Source organism: Cadophora gregata, assembly GCF_030347475.1.
Source record: "Cadophora gregata isolate MNR1 chromosome Unknown scaffold_1, whole genome shotgun sequence".
NCBI classification, from domain to species: Eukaryota; Fungi; Ascomycota; class Leotiomycetes; order Helotiales; family Ploettnerulaceae; genus Cadophora; species Cadophora gregata.
The window spans coordinates 870528-891535 of record NW_026695924.1 but is presented as its reverse complement, the minus strand read 5'-3'; the positions used below and the strand labels follow the sequence as shown (position 1 = coordinate 891535).

The window sequence follows — 21008 nt, the reverse complement described above, 5'->3', positions numbered from 1 at the left end:
TGGTGCTATTTCTGGGATTGGCTGCCGGTGTTTCATCTGATGTTTTTTTTTGGAGATTCCATTTGGACTTCTGGAATAATTTTGTCGTTGTTTATGAACGTTGCATAGGACTCATGTTCTGGAGAGCACAGGAGTGGTTGGTAGGACTGGACGTTCCAGAACTCTGGCGCTGGGCCGAGTGCCTCGCTAGCGAGGTCGAGATGCCCAGGCGTAACCGAGAACAGTAAATAATGGAACCAAAGCAACATGGTCTGGTCATGGGCGAGACTATCGAGTCGTTCGGTGACGGATGGTTAGAAAAGCATGTTCAAAGTAAAAACTGTCTTAGTTTTGGCTTCTCGCGCTCTTCAAATTCCTCATCTCTCTCCATATTTTCTGAATTGGGATCCCCTAACCATTCATAAGTTATCACCCTGGGGGATCCACCTGGCATCTTACGATGACGCCCGATAATCTTCGTGTAGTCACTGAAGCTTCAAAAACCGCCCAAAAAACAAATCAAGGCCCCAAATTCTCTTCTCTCTCACAGTACACCACTGGACAAACCTCCACCATGGCGGCCACGAATCCCTCCCCACTCCTCCGCCTCCCAGCCGAAATCCGCACCCTCATCTACGCCTACCTCGTCCCCAACCACCATCCCTACATCTGGTACGAATTCCGCCGTCGCACAACAGCAGGCCTATTCTACCATCGCCCAGCTACATTTCTAGGCTTCCAGGACAACTTCGCTGGCCGATGGTATCGCTCAGATCGCATCCATCTCCGCGCGGACCGCGCCGACCCTTCCCTCGCACTCCTGAGAACTTGTCGTGAGATATATGAGGAATATGTTAAGGAGTTTTATGGTCATGCTAGATTCTCGATCCTTGCGCTGCCAGGGGAAATCCGGTTTTTCAATCAGAGAATCAAGGATGCGGGGTTTGGATTCAAAATCATTAAATACCTTGATGTGACTATCAACGTGCCTGGACCTGGTGATGGGGACAACAACGAGAAGATGGCAGTTGCTGGCTCGCGTCCGGCTGCTGTAACTCGACTGATGAACTTGTTGAAGAACTCCCCGTGCATGAAATCAGTGCATCTGCATCTCAACCTTCCCCGAACGTTCGTCATGACCACCTGCCTCATCGCCAGGCACTATGATCGCTTTTGTCCCCTCTTCCGCACGCTCATGAAATCGTTCTACAGCATCGTCGCGAGTTATGCGTGTCCGATCTTGGAGCTGGAGGGTATAGAAAAGGCGGTTGATTTGCGTGAACCGGTTTGGCATACGTATATTTCGATGCTGGGGAACCCAAGAATGTTTGGATTTGAAGTGAGGGGTTTTGTGGCGGGGTTGATAGAGAGGCATGGGTTGAAGGGAGAGTCTGTGGAGGAGTTAGAGTCGATGGTTTTGAGACCGGAGGTGGTGAAGCAGATGTGGTGGATGGGGTATGAGGCGGCGATGAGAGGGGATTGGAACGTGGAGGTCGGTAGTGGGAAAGAGACAGTTTGAAGACTGCAATATTGATGGGGCTTAAGGCAGACTTCACCGGTGACTGGTTATCTCTGCAGGAATTGACTGCTTTTGTAAAGACGTTCGGTAGGGTAGGAAATATCAAGCTCCAGGAACATGATTGCCTGGTGACACTTCTAGAGTAGCCTGTCCAATTAATGACCCTGGGCATATAATAGAGAGAATATTGCAAAAAATTCCGGAGTCCCTGGCAAGGATTTCCTGCCAGTAACAGACTACTGGCACCAACCCATGGCTGATGTTGTCTTAAGAAGGGGCTTCGCTTTGGGACAAAATGGCTGGGACTTCAACGATGAGCTCTCCCGACAACGAAAAGCCACTTGGCAAGTCAGAAAATTGCAGTATTCAAACTTTCAGAGAATAGTCCCAATGATTCCAGAAGTAAACAGCCCACCTTAAACGACTTAAAACAATGCTTGGGTTAAAGGAAAGTGGCTCGATTCAAACGGTGAAGGTGGCGGCACATCCATGACCAGCTCGCCTGCTCATCGCATGTTATAAATCTTCCGAGGTATCTTGCCTCAAGAATTCTCCAAGAAGCTCTCCACCCTGTCCAATACAACGAAACTCTTATGTCCAGGTACTAAGAACTTTGACTTTGTTGACTCGGTTTCGGCCTCAAAGCCTTCCGTGCTCCGCGAAACGTACCACTTTCGCCTCTTTCACGAAGTAGAATGATAACCGCGGCGAATCCATCCCCCCAGCCGTGCGCACGCCACGTAATAAGCTTGACATCAACCCTGAACAATTTTGACCCATTAAGGACCCCTCATTGGTCTATAACAGAAAATCGCGCGATTTGGAGTGAAGACCCGGGGGTCCGACGCTTCCCCAGACCCCTCTAGTGCCGATCTCTCCATCTACCCGTTTTCGAAACCCCACACTGCCACCGCGTCACAGTCCAGCAGAAACTCTAGATTTTCCTGTGCCTTTTGCCCCCTCAACCGTTTTGGCTCTGTTGCCTGGCCACGATGACTTCCAATTAAAACCCCTCTAGTACCCCAGGGCCGATTGTCATCATTTTCCTCTGTTTACTCATCTCAACCTCGCTTCGAACACCGACAGCTCTGAACACTGGTATAGACTTGCCAATAGATATTCACCATGGGATCATGTATGACCCGCATGAAAGCCGAAATGGTACCACCTCCACCCAGAGCAGGAAACTGGCAATCATGTGCACCGCAGCGGCCCGAAACGTGTATTCCTGGCGAAATGCAACAGGTGATGTACAGAAAGACCACTGCTCAAAGCTCGGGAAATGGCTCGCCATTGGATAGGAAGGAGACGGAGAGTGGGATCCCTGGACTGACATATGACCAGGCTGGTCGTCCTGTGTAAGCATTGCTCGTTATTGGACTGTGAAGAGAGACTGATTGGAAGTGCAGATGGCGAGAAGAAAATGCTGTGAGGGTTGAACATAAGGAAAATATGTGGTGAATGAAGGGGGGGTGAAAGGACTGAAAATGATGAGGGTCCAGGGAATGGAGACTCGAAAGGTCAACGATCGGAACACAGAACGGCGGCTCTCGACGAGCACTTAAAACCCCTTCGTATGTTGATGGGAATGATTTAGGTGATAAACTTTTGCAAAAGGAGGTTTGGCAGTAAGCGTCAACGCTTGAATGGAGTCTGGAGTTCGGCCACGCTTGTGGAAGACTTGGATTAGGAAATTCGTACCTCCCGCTGGAAATTCGACGAGAGGGAAAAATGAAGCCTGTATATAGCTCAGACGGTCATGTACATATGCATCTTGCACTTAGCAATGTAGTGCTCGTAGAATTCCGTCCATGTTCTCGTCAAGGAAAATTGAAAGAGATCGAATGCAGAGCACGAGAATTGGGGTTGAATGCGTTTTGGGGCTTGTTCGAAGAATGTGTAACTTTGAACAGCGGGCTGCTGTCTGGAAGATTAAAGTTGTTGTTCTGTGAGTGAGCAGAAAAACAACGAAGCAGTTAAGATATCTCCTTATAACAGCCTGGCATCTCATTGGCTCGATTTGGAGCTTAGTCATCGCTATCCCGAACATTGAGACTTCACTCCTCGAGACCCACGGATCTAATATCTGGATCCCTTCCAATGCAAAAAGATCAGCCCTGAAATATGGAAGCCAGCGGAAAACTTGGCTGTACTGCAATAGAAGCCTGACAACGAGGTCGGAACCCGAACTGTCGCAGCTTCGAGCTCGCCCTCGACTCAACGACTGATACATCACCTCGCACCTGTCACTGTGGGACTGTCTTATACGATGGATGGCACTTTCTTCAACCGGTCAGTAGGCGATACTCCTTTTGCGAGTGATACACGTCAAATCTCACACCAGGACTCGACACCCTCGAAGAATCGGCCGTTCAATTCCGTAATAGTGTGGCTTTCTCTCGGGTCTGAAAGGGAACCCTTGAGCCTACGCAGAGGTAGATAGGCTGGGCTGGAACATACATACAATATATCAAAAACATATCAAGACCAAGTCGGACACGCAACAGAACCTCTTGAACAGGTCCTTAGGTCGGTACCGAATATGATCTGGAAAGGCTGCTTGGGAGAGCCATTATCGACATAGATTTTGTAACTTGTGAAGGTATATTTAACGCTAAAGAAAGCTCTAGTATGAAGCAGAATATGCAGTCACGCATGTCGGCGGAGGCTCTTTGCGTGAGCAGTGCCTCTTGATGTCTGGTCAAAGAAAGTATGGGATGCCGAACCAACCTCTTATTTATTTGCATAGGCTTGCAGAAACTCCTAGATGAGGTAGATTCGGTGTCGGAAAGATACCTAGGTAGTACTGATGTAGTACCTTGAAGGCAAAGGCTGGTTATTGGGAATCGCTAGAGGCGCACGTCAAGTACTGGGCGAAGCGCCCCGGTGGCCCTCCCACGATGGGGCCAAACCTGCGGTCTCCTTCCAAGTAGGTACCTAGGTACGAAGTGAGCGCGGGAGTCGGGATTGGGTTCACTATTACAACCACAGTTGTTGCGCAGGCGATAATCAAGTTATCGTCTGGGGACTGTTAATATTTTTGTAGGTAATTCTCGGCTATTAATTTCGATTCGATTTAGGGCAGTGTACCCAGGGCAGCACTTTCCCTCGAGGTCGCTTTGTTTGTTTAGGTACCTAAATTTAGATGATCACGTGTGTCGTGTATTGTTGGATCTCGCATCATCGACGTGTTCTCCTTCTCTGTCAAATGCACACCGCAGAAGCTCGACTCCAAGTAAACATTACACAGTACTGATATAATAATCGAATCGATCGCATACCGACATGTCGGCTTCAAAGTACCTGAGACTCGCCCCGGAGCTACAGGAACAGGTCATGCGCAGCTGCGAAGCTTCTGAGCTTTTAGCACTTGGTGCGTTGAGACTTTGCTCTACGTAACGTCTGTTACTGATATTTTCTAGCATGCTCTTGCAAAATCTTGAATGAAATAGCTATTGACGCTTTGTATTACCTTGTCGACATCAGCACCCATAACCTCGTTGGACTCTTCCCCACGTCATATGATACCTTAGCCCTGGCAGAGAACCCAGATCCGCATTTACTGATTTTGGACGATGTTGAAAAGTGTCTTAAGAGGCAGGAACTATTTATCCGCTCCATGGAACTGCGTCCGGATTACGGAGCTCATGTGAAAAAATTCACATGGACCTATTTTTCTCGATGTGACCCAAGTAACGATCAGCCTGTCAGCGATCAGCCAACTTGGGTAGCTCTCGAACGCCTCACAGCTGTTAAGCATCTTGACTTCGCATCGATGGCTTTTCAGCGCGAACTTGATCCTCCACCTTCTCTATTCCCAGCTGCCGAGCACATTCGGCTTACTGGCCAGATGTCTTTCGCCTTCGTTCGCGCCATGCTTGGTCCGAAGCAAGCTGAACACCTCGTTTCTTTGGAGTTGAATAATTTACAAGACTTGGGACAATTCAGAGAGGGCGAAAACTTCGAGCTCTCAGCAGACCTATCATTAATCCCAGAATCAGAGGACAAGGATGGCAACTCCGTGGTCAGACACCCTGGAAATATGAGAACCCATCTGAAAAGCATTGAAGGCCGATGTCCCAGACTGAAATATCTCTCCCTTCGAAGTGTTGGCAATGACGACAATAGCGATAGGAGGTGGTCGCCAGCTCACGATGAGGCAAGGTATCAGGAGTGGGCATCGTTCATTCTCTCTATTCGCTTCACCCTCGAGCGCTTGACAATCGAGCAAGGTCTGGAACCTACTCAGACCGGCATAGGCCGCTGTCTTATGCAGCCTGTTCAGTATGGTCGACCTATGGACGATAGATTTGTAGACCATCTTCTGCCAGTGCTGCTGGACGGAGAGTTTCTGGCACTCCAAAAGATCCATATTTATGGGATTGGGGCTGCTCCTCGCCTAGAGATTGTTCAAAAGTTCAAACCAAAGCACCATGAGCTTCACCGAAACATTCACGAGAAGTTATCTATGGCACTTGGTTCAGGTGTTGAAATCGTTGTGAAAGAAGACGCAACCAGGAGCTTCTTTTACCGTTTGAATGGTGAAACCTATGACTCCTGATAGAGATTCAAGTCATTAGGCGTGATAGATGATGATGATGGTGATGGCAGTAGTACTTTCTCTGAAAGCGTCATCATAATCAACACATTGCAGGCATTTACTAACTTTCTACGTTAGTCTTCTAAAAGTACTACATGGTCTTACTTCTCATAATTCCCATCGCATGCCATCTCCTTGAAATATCAACCTTCATCAATCCGCTCCTAGATGAGTATATGTTTAGCGCAGTGCATGCTGCTTCATTCTTTTTTTGCTTACCTGGGTAGCTGGCCCATGCTGTCTTCACTGGCTTTTCCTTGTCCTGCGGCCATACGTCGGTATTGCAAGTGTTGCCTGCCTGATTAACACCTTTGTACTTCACGCCTTTACATGAGTCCAGTGCGTTGAAATGATTGTATATCTATACATCTGTTAGTTGGGTATGCTCGTTGATTGCTCTTTACTTACAGCCATCCAGGCATAGTTGTCAGCGTTCTGTGAGCCGAAAGACTTAGTATGAGGCTTCTGAGCAGTGCTCGCTGCTAACGTGTCTACACTCTTTGGTATATTATTGTACCACCCATATGTGTCTGGTACGCGCTTCGCTTTGGCTCCGTTTGTGTTAAGTACCCAGTGGAGACTTATCGAATCAGTACGAAATCTCGCGCTTCCAGAATCCTGACTCACTGCGTCAACTCATGTAGCAAGGCCCTAGCAGTAGAGTCTAGCCTGTCCAGTCTGCAAATATCGGCTTTTCCGCCGTCGGTTGCTGCTGAAATTCTTGCTTCTTGTAATTCCATTCGGTCCAATTTTGTCACATCAAAAAAAGCTGGACAGAAGTGAATAACCTGGGCTCCCACCGGTACAACACTTCCTTGGAGCTCTTTCACTACATCAGCCGAAATGACCATTGCTAGCATTGTATCAGTACCCATAGCGATCTTGTGCTGTTCGACGTACCTTGTGTCTCTGCTCCAGGAATCACCACGCATTGATTCAAGTTGTCATTTATATCTGTGATCGTCGGTCCCCATGTAAGGTAGAGCAGCTGATTGTCCCGATCTGTTGCATCGAGTTTACCAGTCAGCTCCACAATCCTCATGAAATTTTCCTGGACTTGGTGGCAAGATGTCAGCCTGGCTGCTGGGATATGAAGCAAAGGGCAACTTTTACTCAATTGTATATTTTCTGGATCCGCGCCAAAATACTGGCCATATGCAAGATTGTTCTGCGCAATAAAGTGTCGGTAGCACAAGTTTCTCATGCTTTTCCCCGCCGCACTCAGCGTCACTCCATCCTTAAGTTTCTTGCACTTCTCCTGGTTTTGGTCCCAAAAAGCATTGTACTTTGCGGAATCGGGCATGATATCTTTGAGAGAAGCTGAGGCATCTTTGGCGAGTTGTATTGCATTATTCCACGCTCGGACGACTACATCACTGTATTTCTTATCAGAATGGAGATGGATTCTTTGGAGATGAACATACCGATGCCAATCATCCCACTGCGAACCTGGAAGTGGCTGCCAGACAGTCCCGGGGGGAGCAGCGGTCTGGTCGGCGCGGATATTGAGCTGGGATGTCTGACCGTCGATGATTTGTCAGAAGCTGGTATAATCTAGTGAAGCTGAATACTTTACCTGGTTACTAAGTTCAATGACAACATTATCTACCAGTATCCCGCCTCGGATGACGATGGTAGGGCTTTCCTTGTCTCCAGCAAGCCCAGTTTCGAGTCTGGATAGCTCAATTGGAAGCCAGGTTTTAACGAGAGAACTTGATCGTTCTGCTGCTGGAAGAACAAAAGCAGAGGCAATCGAGAGGAATGGAATACATTTGGAGATGCGCATTGTAAAGAAACTCGGTATGTTTTCTTCGTTGAGAAGTTGATTTTCGGGAATGAGTATGGGAACGAATGGATGCCGTTCACGGTTGCAAGTGCACTTGAATAGATGTTATACTTCCTCCTTTGCCAGAGTTCCTCAAATATTACCTCATTACCTATACGTACATTTGTTGGATGCACTTTCGTTGAATTTGAAGGATTTTCGATGTGGTTGTACAACCACACAACGAGACGCACTCATTCCAACAAAGTAGTGAGTCCAGCCAAAGGCAATTGAGCACTTCGCGCCGACATGCAAACCCAAGAGCATGAGTTTCAGTTTGAGCGGGGTCCATACCGAAGTTCGGTAAGACTTTGGCTAGAAATACATTCCTGTTGGTATGTACAAATCCCTCAGCCTCATGGTGGGGGGCGAAGGGCCATTGCTGAGACCCCGTTTGAGGTCACCCACACGTGGCCCCGGGCAGGTGCCCTATCACCCATCGAAGAGTTTCCAGTACTGCCAACTTCGAGAATTTGTTATTGAGAGAGACGCGTAGATGAAGCCGTTGGTCAGAAGTATATCTATTTCAGCTTGCGATGAGACCACCCAGAAGACTTGTAGTGGCTGTCAATCGAGCGATGGTGCCGCTCAACAAGGATTTAACTCCTCAGAATCTCTGAAAATAGTTATATGACGCTGTTGGATTCGAATCTGTGTATCCCGCCCGAAGTTCTTCACGGGATGAGGCATGAAGTTATTTCGAACGGAGCACCGTTGGCTGTCCACTCAAATTAGATATGGCAGTGCTACTTATTGACAGATATGTATTTAAAAAGGAGAACCTGCACTGGATCTATCCTCAAGATCACAGATCAGTGACTGTTCTTCTCTGCTTGCACGAAAGAGCTGCAACAATCATCAATCATGAAGTGCTTCTGCCAGTTTCAGACCGCTTCGCTTATCCTTCTCCTTGCCCGCTCCTGGAAGGTCAGCGGCTTGAACGTCCAGCAAGCACGTCAGACACAAGGAAATGCTGTAATGTCTTCTTTCAAAATTCCATCTTGTAATTCTAATGACAACTAGATACTTGGACGCGTCCCGCCACCCATTTCATCTGTCGTTGTCGCGACCCAAACTGCCGTAGCTACAGGAGACTTCTCAACTTGGTACCTTTCATATCCAGAACTTACGGCAAGTCTTCTTCGTTTCAGCTCAACAGTACGTCGAAAACTAATAACTATAACTCTCAGGCAAACTCAGTCACCACTCAAGTCATCGGTGGGACGAGCACTGTTCTACCTCTCTGGTACTGTGATCCCTCATTAAGTGCCGCCGCATGTCAGGGCTGCCCCACTACCACGGTCTCGATCGATCCTCCCTGCCCTACGAACTATAACATGCTCTTGATCGTTCCACCTGTCGTCTTGGTCGGAGTCTATATTCCTCCTCCTCCCGGGCTCCCAACTCTGAAGATAGGGTCTGATGGTGTTGCAACACCCGAGCCTACACAACCTCCTGAGCTCACAAATACACCGTCAGAACCATCAAGCACCTCGGAAGAACCCATCACGGTCGATGTTCCTTGCACGATTCCTAGTATCAAGGCTGCCGAGAGAGCCGTTTCGATCGATCCAACACCGCCCGAATGGATACCGCCAGCGGGATCTCCAGCACCAGCACCAAGCGAGGTTTTGCCTGTTTTACCAATTGGTATAGATCCAGACGACCCAAAATTCTTGAAAGCTTGGGATTACTGCGGACCAGGAGGAAATCCATACTTGCCCGGTGGCTTCTATCAGTTCGGTAGCAGTTTCAGCCGAGACGACGGTCTTTGGGCCATTGACCAGTTCTGTGGCGAAGCGAGAGACAAATCGATCCAAGTTGGCGAGAAGACCACTGACATCCCAGATGCAATTGAGTTCTTCCAGAAAACATACGACACTCCCGGCAAGAGTGGCAAGATCATCGTCACTTCGAACAATGACAAGGACCAGAAGAATCCTGTTGGAGTGGAATGTCCAGCCAAGCATGTTTATAACTTCTCAAGAAGTTTTGTTCGATGCAAACAATTACTGGGGCAGGTAAGTAGAGGTGGGAACATCTTGTCTCGATGATGCGGTAGCGATACGATACCTTGCTGACACTTTGAAGACAATTGACTACTGCGGTGAAAGCCCCAAGGCTAGCTCAGACATTGAAGGGTGAGAGATAAATGTTTCGCCTTCAAGAGATTATAACTAACAAGCGAAAAGGAAGAATGGAGGAAGTCTCTTTGCAAACTGCATCTACTTCACCATTGAAAAGGCACCTTCGGGTAAAGATTAGAAAGTAAATAAAGACCGAGTCAAGATACGCGAATGCAATGAAAACATCGTCTCGGTTACTTGCAATATGTGTCATAATATGCCTTTGACCAATGAAAATGTAACTAATTCCATACACGAGGCTTCTCGCAATGACCAGCTCAAAATTATCTCTCAGACTCGACCCTGCAGCAAAACCTCTTGATTCTGATACAAAACTAGCACCGATAACAGACAACGTTACAATCAACCATGCATGAGCCTCACCCCAAAAGATCTTCAAGACCACCTTCCACCTACGAAATCAGTCAATTACCAATCCAAAACGCTATCAAGACCACCCGGTCCGATACCTTTCAGACCCTATCTCAACGCCGGGATTTGAATTGAATCACTCACCTATGCATCCCATCCCAACCCAACCCCACATTTCCTGTCCCCGTCCTCAAGGTCCCTGGCCCGGGTCCATGCTTGCCATTCGACCCATATTTACCTAGGTACCTCCACGAGTCGATGACCAAACAAATCCCCTACCTACTTAACCTTTCCCCTCCCCTCCTCCCTCCTCCTCGCCGGCTAAACAACGTATCGCCATCGCCCCATTATTCCAATCCTCCTCTCAAGAATCTCAATACCAAGTGGGGTAGGTAGCGAGCCAGCAACAGTGCACGGGCAACGTTTCGATCGTTGGGTAGGTACCTTCCAATTAGCATACCCAAAACGGGCTCCAAAGCTTTGGTCAGCTAATTAGCTCTCTTGCGTTTCTTGCGTGCTTGCTTCCCTGTCTTGCACTTGCTTATCTTGCCGCTTCGCCCAATAATAATGGCCTCGCTGCCTACGGAGGGGAGTGGAGTGGAGTGACTTAACCTAACCTAAATTTACTTTGGTATGTGGCTGGTCCTTTTTTTTTGTGGAGGATTGTCAGGACCCTGGAGGAAATAATGATGCCGATTGCGGGAATGACAGCGCGCGATTTCAAGACTCGCTATACTGGTACTGTGGAGGATGGATGATGAGACTCGTATTGAGTCGTGTCGAGATGGCATGTCGTCGCTACCTACTGTACGTACGCCGCATGCGCGCGCCGTCGGTGAAGCGAGAAGGTCAATTGGCAATGTCAAAACTTCAACGATGATCCTGGATTCTCGGTGAAGCTCGCCAGATACTCAGTCTTCAGAATCAGAAGCCGGACCCGTTTCAGGTAGGAGTCTCAGCTCACGACATTTGCGTTCCCCGGCAGGAAAACATGGATGTTTCTTGGCTTCAATGTCTTGATTGATTCTAGATGCTCTATCTGATGACTCTAACCAATACTCCTCTGCCAAAACATCCAGCCAGCCAGCCAGCCAGCTCGCCAAAACCTAGGCGGCAAACTCAACAAGCAACAAGCAACATATTAACAAGTCCCCAGGCCAAACGTCCTTCTAAACGGGCTCTCTTGCGCCGCACCCAGGTACGAAGACCCAGAAGAACCCCACTCCCTCTCCCTCTCCCTCTCCCCCCTCTTCCCAAACCCAACACCCCCCTCAAACTTCTCCTCCCTACACCTCGACATCAACACCTGACTATTCCACGCCTGCCAATCATACAGCCCCGTCTCGGGCTTAAAGATATCATCATACGGCAGCTCCGCCATGGCGCCCATGAACGTCTGGAACGGCTGCGGCCCCCACGTCGGACTCGCGGGGTATTCGGACTGGCGGCCCATGACGGGGCTGTGGTTGACGATTTCGGGCAGCCCTTCGTGCATCACGGGCCAGGAGTCTTCGTACAGCGTGTCGAGCGAGTCGAGCGAGTCGAGCGAGTCGAGTTCGGGGCTGGGGCTTTGCCCGGCGGATTGCGGCTCGGAGATTGGTGGGGAGGGGAGCGTGGATGTGGATGTGCGGAGCCAGGAGGGCTGGTCGATGTCGGGGTCTTCAACGGTTTTTCTGGCGTCTGTGGTTGCTGACCCTGATCCTGATCCGGACGATGCGCTGCTGGTGTCGACGACTATTGTGGAGGATTGTGCTGAGCCTGTTCTTGACATTGGTACTGTGGGTGTGAGGAGTGTGGATTTTCCTTTGGAGTGTGGTAGTTTGTAGTCCTCGTCGCTGTAGGAGCTGGATGAGCTGGCTGTCGAGTCCTTTCGGCTGCTGCTCTGGCTCAATTGGCGCCTCTTGTTGCCGTCTTGGGTCGGTGTGTATGAGGGCCTTCTGGCATTGACGATATTCCCATCTGCGTCCCTCCAGAGTCTCTTTCTGGTCGCCAAAACCCCTAGGCCTTCTCCTCCTGCTTCGTCGTCCTTTTCCTTGTGGCGAGCCATGTGTCTGTCTGAGGCGGGATTAGAATTGAGTTTTGACGGAATATACCCAATATTCGAATCGGGTCCGAGTCACACTTACCGAGCAGGTCACGACGGCGGAAATGCGCGCTACATCTTTGACATGTATTGTTTCCGTCTTTATGGTTTAGGGCATGGCGATGGAGATGCTCAGATCTAGAGAATGACTTTCCGCAGTTTGGAAAGCTGCACCCAAATTTCTTCTTAATAGAGGTATCTGAATTCTTGGAGCTGTTTGTTGACGCCGAGGAGATAGACGACGATCTGGTACTTGTTGGAGCCATTGTGAAGGAAACTCAGAAAAAATGCTGAGAGCGTATGAGGAGGTTGAGCTACGATTGGAAGTTTCAATCGGTATGTCAATCTGACTGTCGATCTGTTTGGATTGAAGATTATGGATGGGGAAAGGAGGGGTCGGAAGAGAGATGGAGGGGCACGAGTATATCTATATCTACGAAAGCGACTCATCAACTACTCGACTTAACTGACTTACTTCAACAATGCGGAACAATTTCCACCTAGCTTGGAGCTTGCCTGCCAGCCACCGATGATCGGGCGTACACATCCATGACAGGACCCGTTCTCTGGCCCCGGGCACCTGTCATGAGGCGTCATTGCATGGGGAGGGGAGGTGGTAGTGCAGTTACAGGCCGGCCGTTGAGAAGTGCGCCCTCTCGGCGTTGAACTCCGTAACGGCAGTAGTCACAGCAGTCGTAACTAACTGCACTACCTGCCTCCTTACTACCTATCCGAGCTATCTATCTATCTACCCAGGACCTACCTAGCAGGACTAACTCAACCGCTTCTCGAAACCTCTTTCGAACTTCCTAACTCGGCCTACCTACACACAGTGGTCGACAACAGCGCGAGCATGATTGGGCAGCTCACCAGCAGCAGCAAGCTTGATCCATTCATCCCACATCCAATTCGTTCCCCGCCGGGCAGAGAGCGAGAGGGCATTCAGGGTCCTCCATAGGCCAGTTCGCCGTGGGCCGCCTGCTTGCCTCGTGGGATAGCGAGGATAGCGAGGATGTGCCAGGACTTAAGGTACAGTATATCCAGGATGTGCCCCCACAAAGCGACGCACCCTGCAAACACCAACAGCCGACCCAAGCCCAGGCAGTTTACCCCTCCATCCCCCACCAACACGACGCCACCTGTGCCCACCACCAGGGAAACCTGACTCTGTGGCCCTGGTGAAGCCCCCCTCACTGACTGGTCAGTATGAATACCCCTCCCTAGACCCCCCTACCATCTACACTAAAATCTCCTTGCCCGAAGTAACGGCGAGCGCCATTGCCCTCCCCTCCCTCTTCCTTATCGTGATATCTAAATTCCCAAAAGTCCCCCCTCGCTGCCCCTCCAGCGGCTACAACTGCTTATCGCGGCCTAAACCTCGGGTCCGGCACAGCACCTTACAGGCTGGTTGGACAGCGCTCGCTCGCATGGCTCTTCCCTAACAGCACTCCAGAAGGTCTCTAGATTACCTTACCTTACCTAGCATGGCTCGCCGGCCACGGTCATGGTCATGGCCATGCACACTCCGGTTGTTCGCAGCACAGCACAGCACAACACAATGCAACATGCACGGCTTCTGCACAGTGTAGTGCAGCGCTACCGTATTTCGTCAACATGCAGTAGTAAGGTAGATATTAATAATACACTTCTCCATCTTACCTACCTTACCTACATAGCAACCCGTTCCCGTTCCCGTCCCTATCCCCGTTCCCGTTTCTATCGGACAGAAGCCCGTCGGCATTCTGCATTTTCGCCGACGGTACGGTTTCGTTTAACGATAGGCGAATCTGCTGTACAATTTACTGGAGTATCCAATGAGCGGTGGGTGTCTGGCGGCGGCGAGTAAGTGGCACTGATAGGGATAGGCATAGGCATACTGTAGGCAGGCATAGCTTACCTACCTATCTGGGTTGTGTTCAGTGCAGTTCATTCCGATACTCATTCAATATTCCGACCAGCGACACAGTAACTTATTGTAAATTACAGCACAACTCAACCGATAGACAGATAAAGAGATAGGCATACCGGCACTCCCGAAATCCGGCAGCCGGCCGGGAATTCCCTTTACTTTTCCCTATCGTTTACCTACCTGCCAGTCCCTCCCTACCAGCAACCAAATACGAATGAATCGTCACCTTTTATCGTGGATATAATTATGCTTACCTCACCTTACCTCACCTTACCTCACCCTTATCCATCCTATCTCTGAAGCCACCCAAACCCCATCGTCACATCTGCATCGCATTCATCCAGTAACCAGCATGAACCTGCAAACACACATACATACATGCATAGGTACATGCACCTGTGCATGAAAACCAACCAAGCTAAGGAAGTACTCAAGCTAAGAAATGAGCAAAGCTGCGAGGCTTGTATCGTCATCCGAACTTGAGGACCCTTGATTTGATCATCTCAACATCGCATCTTGGATTAAGTAAGTGAGTGAGTGAGTGAAAAACAGGCGAAAACCGAAAACTCGGCCGAGATCGTGCGACTTGCATACCTAGATAGGTGGTAAAGCATGGTATGGCGCGGTATAGTGGTATGGTGTGGCACTTCCCGGACGGACTACTGAGTCAGATGCCTAGCTAGCTGTTGGGGAGATACTTACTCGTAAGTTACCTGCTTAGGGTATGTTATGGGTTGCAATTTACAGTTTGTAGGTAGATAGGTAGATGGCTGGCTGGCTGGCTTTCTCTGTCAAGGTACAGTAGGTATGCAGATAGATGCCAGATAGAAGTTTCTACAGTATGTACTTACTTGTTGAAGGAAGCAACTGTTCGTTTCATGGAGAAATCTCCAAATTCCAAATGCGACTTTGGTCAAAAGAAGGTCGATATGTTTTTAGATCAACATGGTATTCTACCTGAGCAGGCTATCTAGCCGATTACCGGTCGATTAGTCGGTCTGCTGCATGAAACATGAAATCGAGAAATACGCTCGCCATACATACCTACTGCATAGATACCTATCAACACACCAGAACAGTCAGAAACACAAGATATGTTTTTTTTTGGATACCTATCGATCCTACTACTCTGTCAAGGCCACTCCCTCAATCAATTAATTCCCCTCGCATCGCAATCACTACAATTCATCCCAGTATCTACAGCATCTCTACAAGATCAAAACCACAAATCTTCAACGGCCAAGAATGAAAGCGGTGGCGCTTCGATACATCAATAACCCGAGCCGAAGCGAAACGAAGCCCGGTTCCGGCAGAGTTACATCAGAACGAGCGAGCGAGCGAGCGACCTGTGCAGGGCAGGGCAGGGCAGCCAGCTCGGCATTCCAGAATAGCACTTCCAGTCTTCTGGAAAAGGGAAGCCAGCCAGCCAGCCAGCCAGCCAGCCAAGAATGTCGATCATTATTCAGAGCTGGGGAAGTTTAAATAATTCATGGCAGGGGTGCGGAATCCTACAGTAGGTAGGTAGGGGAGGTATTATGGAAGGTCTAAGTAGATTCCCAGGGCAGGGATATAACAGTAATGTCACGTCAACGTAATAAGGTAAAGTAGATTCCCGGCTCGAAGATGTAAAATACCTTCTGGAATTCTGGAAGGGAGGAAGACTGAAAGGAAAGGAAAGGAAAGAAAAGGAAAGGAAAGAAAAGGAAAGGAAAGGGCTTGCATTGAACCATCATCCAATTGTCACAACTTACATAACCTCACTCCTCTCTCCTCCAAGCTAGAAAACCAGCCAAGCAGCACCACGGGAAATATTTATTATCAATTAGCTTGCACCCTTTGCCGTAGTCTTGACTTTCTCCCAAGGGCGTGGGATGACAACCCCAAGATGGACACGGACGGGAAAAGGAGCTCGCTAGACCTGCCGCATGGAGTTTTTTTGGGGGGGGAGGGGGGTTGTGACTTATGAGCTTAAGAGTCGACTAGGCCGTGAGTTACCGACTGACGCATGCAGAGAAATAGACTGACTGTACTTTACCTAATTAACCTACCTACTGTACCAAGGGATAATTATTGTACGAAAGTAGTTGGCCGAGTCCAAGGAGATACTGACTTAGATGATGCAGAATCCGATGTCGTTGTCATTGCCGTTGCCGTTGCAGAAAGAAAATACCTAGGTGATCGATATCTTCACTTCTTCGAGCTCACATATCCTCATATCCTCGAACTCCCCTCCTCTCTCCAAGAAAAGAGAAGGCATGTCGGATCCTGACCAAAAACCACTTACCTAGCCCATCCATGCCCTGGGGAAATAAACGGACCTTTGGATAGCGATTGCGATTGCGATTGCGATACCGTATCGATATCCACATCTCGGGGAGTATCTTCATCTTTCCATCGGGGAGGCCTGGTGGGCTTTCCTCCTTCAGTTCAGCCAAGCGAACCTTCATCCCTCCACTCCCCCGATATTCGGCCCTCCCCTCCCCTCCCCTCCCCAGCCCAGCAGCCCAGTGTCGGTCATCTTCCGTCCTGTTGTTGTCCACAGAATACTTCTAAGTTATCGGTCGCTAGCCGATAGCATGGCAGCCTATGGCGGGGTCGGGGTTCAACGTTCCTTTTAGGTAGGAGAACGCGAGACAGCTGCACGAGTCGTGTTCGTGGCTCTCTGCTAGGATTGACGCAGTGATTATGACTGCATCGATGAACGCCATGGAGATCCATGGAGAGAGACCTGGCCTGGTTCAAGTGATCTTCCCTTTATCTTCCTATTTCTCTGGGGAGGTAGAAATGTGGAAAGCTTGATGCGAATTTGCTGCTCCGATGTGCTGCCCACCGATGTGATGTGCGTCTGGTGTGGTGTCGTGGGACGTTACATGAGTGACATTATTGATTGTCGCTCATGCGCCGGACACGTAAGAACGCGTTTGTCTCGAGGAGAGATAAGGAATTGTTGGGAGGAGCTCATAGCTTGAAGCGCAGAACTCCAGGATTGAGAACAGAGCGATGGCGGAGCTCCAAGTTGCCAAGGGCGGAAATTCCGTCCTCTTGATAAACGCATCACGTGGGTTGGGGTTGGGGTGTGACTTCAACTTCAACTTCAACCACCTCTCGTCAGTCCAGTCGAGTCCAGTCCAGGAAAATTGCTTGTCGTTGTGTTCGATATTTCCAGAAATGGGCTGAGATGACATTAGTAGAGAGAAAGGGGGAAGAAGAGAAGGAGGGCCGGCCCATACCCTTATGTACCTCGAGAGTGGGAAAAAGAACAAAGCTTGTGAGAGAAAAGGAAAAGGCTCGATCGCTTCGTCGAGAATAATCAAGAATGGGATGGTGTGACTTAGGTACGAAACCTTAGACGGGATCTCACCTCACCTCACCTCATCTCATCGTCTCATCTGATCATCTGATCATCCCATTTATGAAGCCAGTCCACATGTCGGGAGGCTTCTTTCCTGTTGGTCTGGTCTCTTGAGGTTTGCATTCCCTGGATTCTAGTCTTGTTTTTATCGAGTTCTCCCTCTATTTTGACTGGCAATTCTGTGTGTTTGGACACACAGGCAGCGGTATAGCTAAGCAAGCAAGCAAGAATGGGATGAAGTACCTACCAGTCGGCTCAAACCTCCAGATACTTCCCCTCTACTTCAAGCTAGTAGTACATGCTACTTATGGCATGCCAGTGCATCATACCATATAAGGTACCCACCACGTTCCCCAGATTCTCTGCTACCTCGAGGTTTACGGTGCATCTTGACTACCCCGATCTATTCGTCCACTACTCTCAAGCCTCTTCAAATCCTTACCTCAGACTCACTTTCTCACTATATCAAAATCTTACACCTCCTCCTCCTCGATACCGGATCCCTCCCAAACCTCAAGAATGGGATGTGAACATGGGCATCACCTCCCTTCCCTCCCCTCCCTAAATCACCTCCCCTCCAAAACCCAAACCCAGACCCAAGAATCTGGTTCAGCCGCCCGCCCGCACGCCCTCCCACTCCACTATTCCCCTCTGGAAGTTTTAGTTTGGAAATACGTGTATCTATCTATGTCGGTCTACTACCTGTTTACAGCTAGGCTATACCAGGCTACGCTACTTTGAGCTGAGGAAGCTCTCCTAGGAAGGAGTGGTGGTGGTGGTGGTGGTGACCAAAGATGGGATGAGCGGGGCGCACAAGATGTATCTCCCTGTCTCCATTTTGTGAGCTTCATCTCCTCCCATCAGCAATCACTTCTCGAATACTCCTCTGCGATGTAATGAACTTTACAATTCGCTATGCCAAAATATAGCAGCCGCTCGCTTAGGATACATGACCGTAGCCTAGCCCGTCAACACCACATTTCGCACGTTCATCCCGCTCAGTCTTCCTGATCCTTCCTCGGTTTCCTCCAGGATTCGAACTTGAATAACCTCTTACACTTCTCCACGAATTTGACTTCCTCATTGTCTAGTTGGCCCGCTCCATCCTCCGTATTCGCAACAAACTCCTGATGTTCCACGTGCGGAGTATTGTCCTCGCCCTCTGTCGCTCGCCAGTCCCTCCTAATCATGCCATGAAGTACGTCTCCAGCTTCATGTCGGGTCATGATTCGAACACTCCCGCGGTCAGGCCTCTCTGTCACCATCATTTCCGGCATCTCTCTCAGTTGTACAAGGTCACCATTCTCGCTTCCAGAACTCTCCACCACAACATCTTCAGGCTTTACTTCCTGAGACATGATTGAACCGCGACTGGGTTTGGTTTTTACTACATCAGATGCACCGAAACCCACAACAGGAAGTCCGTTGGCTGTTGTTGGTTCAGCTCCTGGTTCTAGGTCTCCTACGGAGGGTCGACGCATCCCAAACTCAGTCGCTTCCCGAGCACTCTTGGAGATTAGAAATCTACTGACTTCCTTGCATCCTGAATTTCCGACGCGGTAAGCTGGAAGATCTTCGGATTTTTGCGTGCTTGTCGGAGCTGATGGGATTCGTGCTGTGTCTGAAGGACCTGGATCCAATTCCACATTTCGGCGTGGTGATGGTGTATTCCCAAATGAGATGCCGCGTCTTCCCTGAGATAGCGGCCAAGTTGTAGTTTCTGACCTTGAGGAAGTCACCTCCTGTGATTGTGGTGCATTCAGTGTATGTGCTACAGTTATTGGTGGTACTGGCTGTGTTTCCTGAGCTTGTGGTGGAGTTGATAGTTGGGCTGAGTGCTCTTGCTGTGCTGGGCCTGCCTCCTGAGTTGATGGTGGATCTGGATATCGATCTCCCCAGTACGGCGTTCTATCTGCTGTTCCGTCATCTAGAAAGTTGCTAGGTTCCCCACCTGAACGCTGATTGCGTCCTTCTCGGTACTGAAAAGCCCGACAATTAATCAATTCCCGTTCACGTTCATCGGCCTGCGCGGTTTCATCGTCATCATTTTCAAGTTCCCGTACTGCGACATTGACCATAAAGACTCCTGCATCCCCCATGAAAAGCCCGAACTCAGGTTCTTCTGGCAATTTTGACTTTGTAGGATCAGAGCACCATTGACAGCAAGGAGGCTCTGGGGCATCACCCTCGTTCGTGTCATCCCACCCCCCGTAAGCAGTAATCGGTCTGTCATATTTTTCCCGCAAAGACTTCGATGATGGTGTGCCCGCCTCTGGTCTTCGGTCGTTACATTCGCCAGATCGTTTCTTTTGAGTGATGTTCTTGTTTTCAGTCGTATGCCCTATGTTTGTTGATGGATCTTCCTGTTGATGCTGTTCGTCTTGATCGAGATCAGGGTTGGTGATCCTCAGTATGCGGCATCGTTCTTGCGTGGGTTCGCTATCCAACCCACTGTTCTCTGTCGCCCAAAGATCGCTCATCATGTCCATGGAATCTACAGGGCATGTCAAATTTTGGCTTCCAGGATTTGACTCTTCTCCAGCCTTGGCTACATTCTGCGCATCCCAGGGTAATGGTCCTGGCAGATGAAAAATAGTATTTTCGTCGGCCGTCATGAAAGGACCGAATACAACGACAGGTCGCTTGCTTGCTGTGTTAGATTCTGGGTCTTCAAGCTGCTCTTGAGCTTGATGTTGGATTTTCGCTTTGCTTCCTCCAAAGTCGTGGTCCGTCTTAGGTCTCTTGAAGCAGGAATCGAACTTCTGATCCAACGAGCCGTTGAGACTCGGGAGATCTGGTAGTTGTTCCATGTACGTAGTCTTGGTGCCGTAGAGGTCAAAAGTGACAGAGTGTCGGATGGATATGTAGTTGCAGGTTCGAACTGGAAGCGAGGGGGTTGGTGATGATATGTTATGAATACTGGTAGCGACTGTGTAAACGAATGTCGGTGATGTTTTAAAAGAAGAGCAGATCTTCTCAGAATATTACAATGTAAATAACGCCGAAAGCTTCGTTCTTTCCTGGCAATAGTATATGCTGAGGATGAGATGCTGGGGAAGGAGCATTGCTGAGACTCGATCATGCTCGCTTTCTACACATGACTTACATGCCTCGCAGAACACCAAAGGTTTTCAATTGCAACATTATTGGAAACATCACTTAGATGCGCCAATGCTTATTAAATCATGACATTGCCTCTTCATTCAGAGGGGACTCAAGCTTTTGGAAACGTATCTTTTCTCA

General features: G+C 49.2%; 7 protein-coding genes across 7 annotated transcripts; 4 read left to right on the top strand and 3 right to left on the bottom strand.

Annotated features, from left to right (window-relative positions):
• Window positions 1-439: 439 nt before the first annotated feature.
• On the top strand, window positions 440-1498 carry ONS95_000275 (uncharacterized protein; the record flags this gene model as incomplete). Its single annotated transcript, XM_058493423.1, has 1 exon — window positions 440-1498. The coding sequence occupies one exon, from the start codon at window positions 440-442 to the stop codon at window positions 1496-1498; it is 1059 nt and encodes a 352-aa protein (XP_058363623.1).
• Window positions 1499-2623: 1125 nt separating this feature from the next.
• ONS95_000274 (uncharacterized protein) lies at window positions 2624-2959 on the top strand (the record flags this gene model as incomplete). Its single annotated transcript, XM_058493422.1, has 2 exons — window positions 2624-2856; window positions 2908-2959. 2 exons carry the CDS (start codon window positions 2624-2626, stop codon window positions 2957-2959), a joined length of 285 nt encoding a protein of 94 aa, XP_058363622.1.
• Window positions 2960-4783: 1824 nt separating this feature from the next.
• Window positions 4784-6059, top strand: ONS95_000273 (uncharacterized protein; the record flags this gene model as incomplete). Its single annotated transcript, XM_058493421.1, has 2 exons — window positions 4784-4871; window positions 4921-6059. The coding sequence occupies 2 exons, from the start codon at window positions 4784-4786 to the stop codon at window positions 6057-6059; spliced, it is 1227 nt and encodes a 408-aa protein (XP_058363621.1).
• A 192-nt stretch (window positions 6060-6251) lies between these two features.
• On the bottom strand, window positions 6252-7884 carry ONS95_000272 (uncharacterized protein; the record flags this gene model as incomplete). Its single annotated transcript, XM_058493420.1, has 8 exons — window positions 6252-6262; window positions 6318-6459; window positions 6507-6678; window positions 6726-6951; window positions 6999-7154; window positions 7212-7474; window positions 7523-7617; window positions 7675-7884. 8 exons carry the CDS (start codon window positions 7882-7884, stop codon window positions 6252-6254), a joined length of 1275 nt encoding a protein of 424 aa, XP_058363620.1.
• A 903-nt stretch (window positions 7885-8787) lies between these two features.
• ONS95_000271 (uncharacterized protein) lies at window positions 8788-10188 on the top strand (the record flags this gene model as incomplete). The annotated part of the gene is made up of 5 exons (XM_058493419.1): window positions 8788-8898; window positions 8947-9054; window positions 9114-9944; window positions 10015-10064; window positions 10116-10188. The coding sequence occupies 5 exons, from the start codon at window positions 8788-8790 to the stop codon at window positions 10186-10188; spliced, it is 1173 nt and encodes a 390-aa protein (XP_058363619.1).
• A 1374-nt stretch (window positions 10189-11562) lies between these two features.
• ONS95_000270 (uncharacterized protein) lies at window positions 11563-12770 on the bottom strand (the record flags this gene model as incomplete). The annotated part of the gene is made up of 2 exons (XM_058493418.1): window positions 11563-12476; window positions 12548-12770. 2 exons carry the CDS (start codon window positions 12768-12770, stop codon window positions 11563-11565), a joined length of 1137 nt encoding a protein of 378 aa, XP_058363618.1.
• Window positions 12771-16904: 4134 nt separating this feature from the next.
• ONS95_000269 (uncharacterized protein) lies at window positions 16905-20938 on the bottom strand. Its single transcript, XM_058493417.1, has one exon. The coding sequence runs from the start codon at window positions 20573-20575 to the stop codon at window positions 18764-18766; it is 1812 nt and encodes a 603-aa protein (XP_058363617.1). The 5' UTR covers window positions 20576-20938; the 3' UTR covers window positions 16905-18763.
• Window positions 20939-21008: the final 70 nt, after the last annotated feature.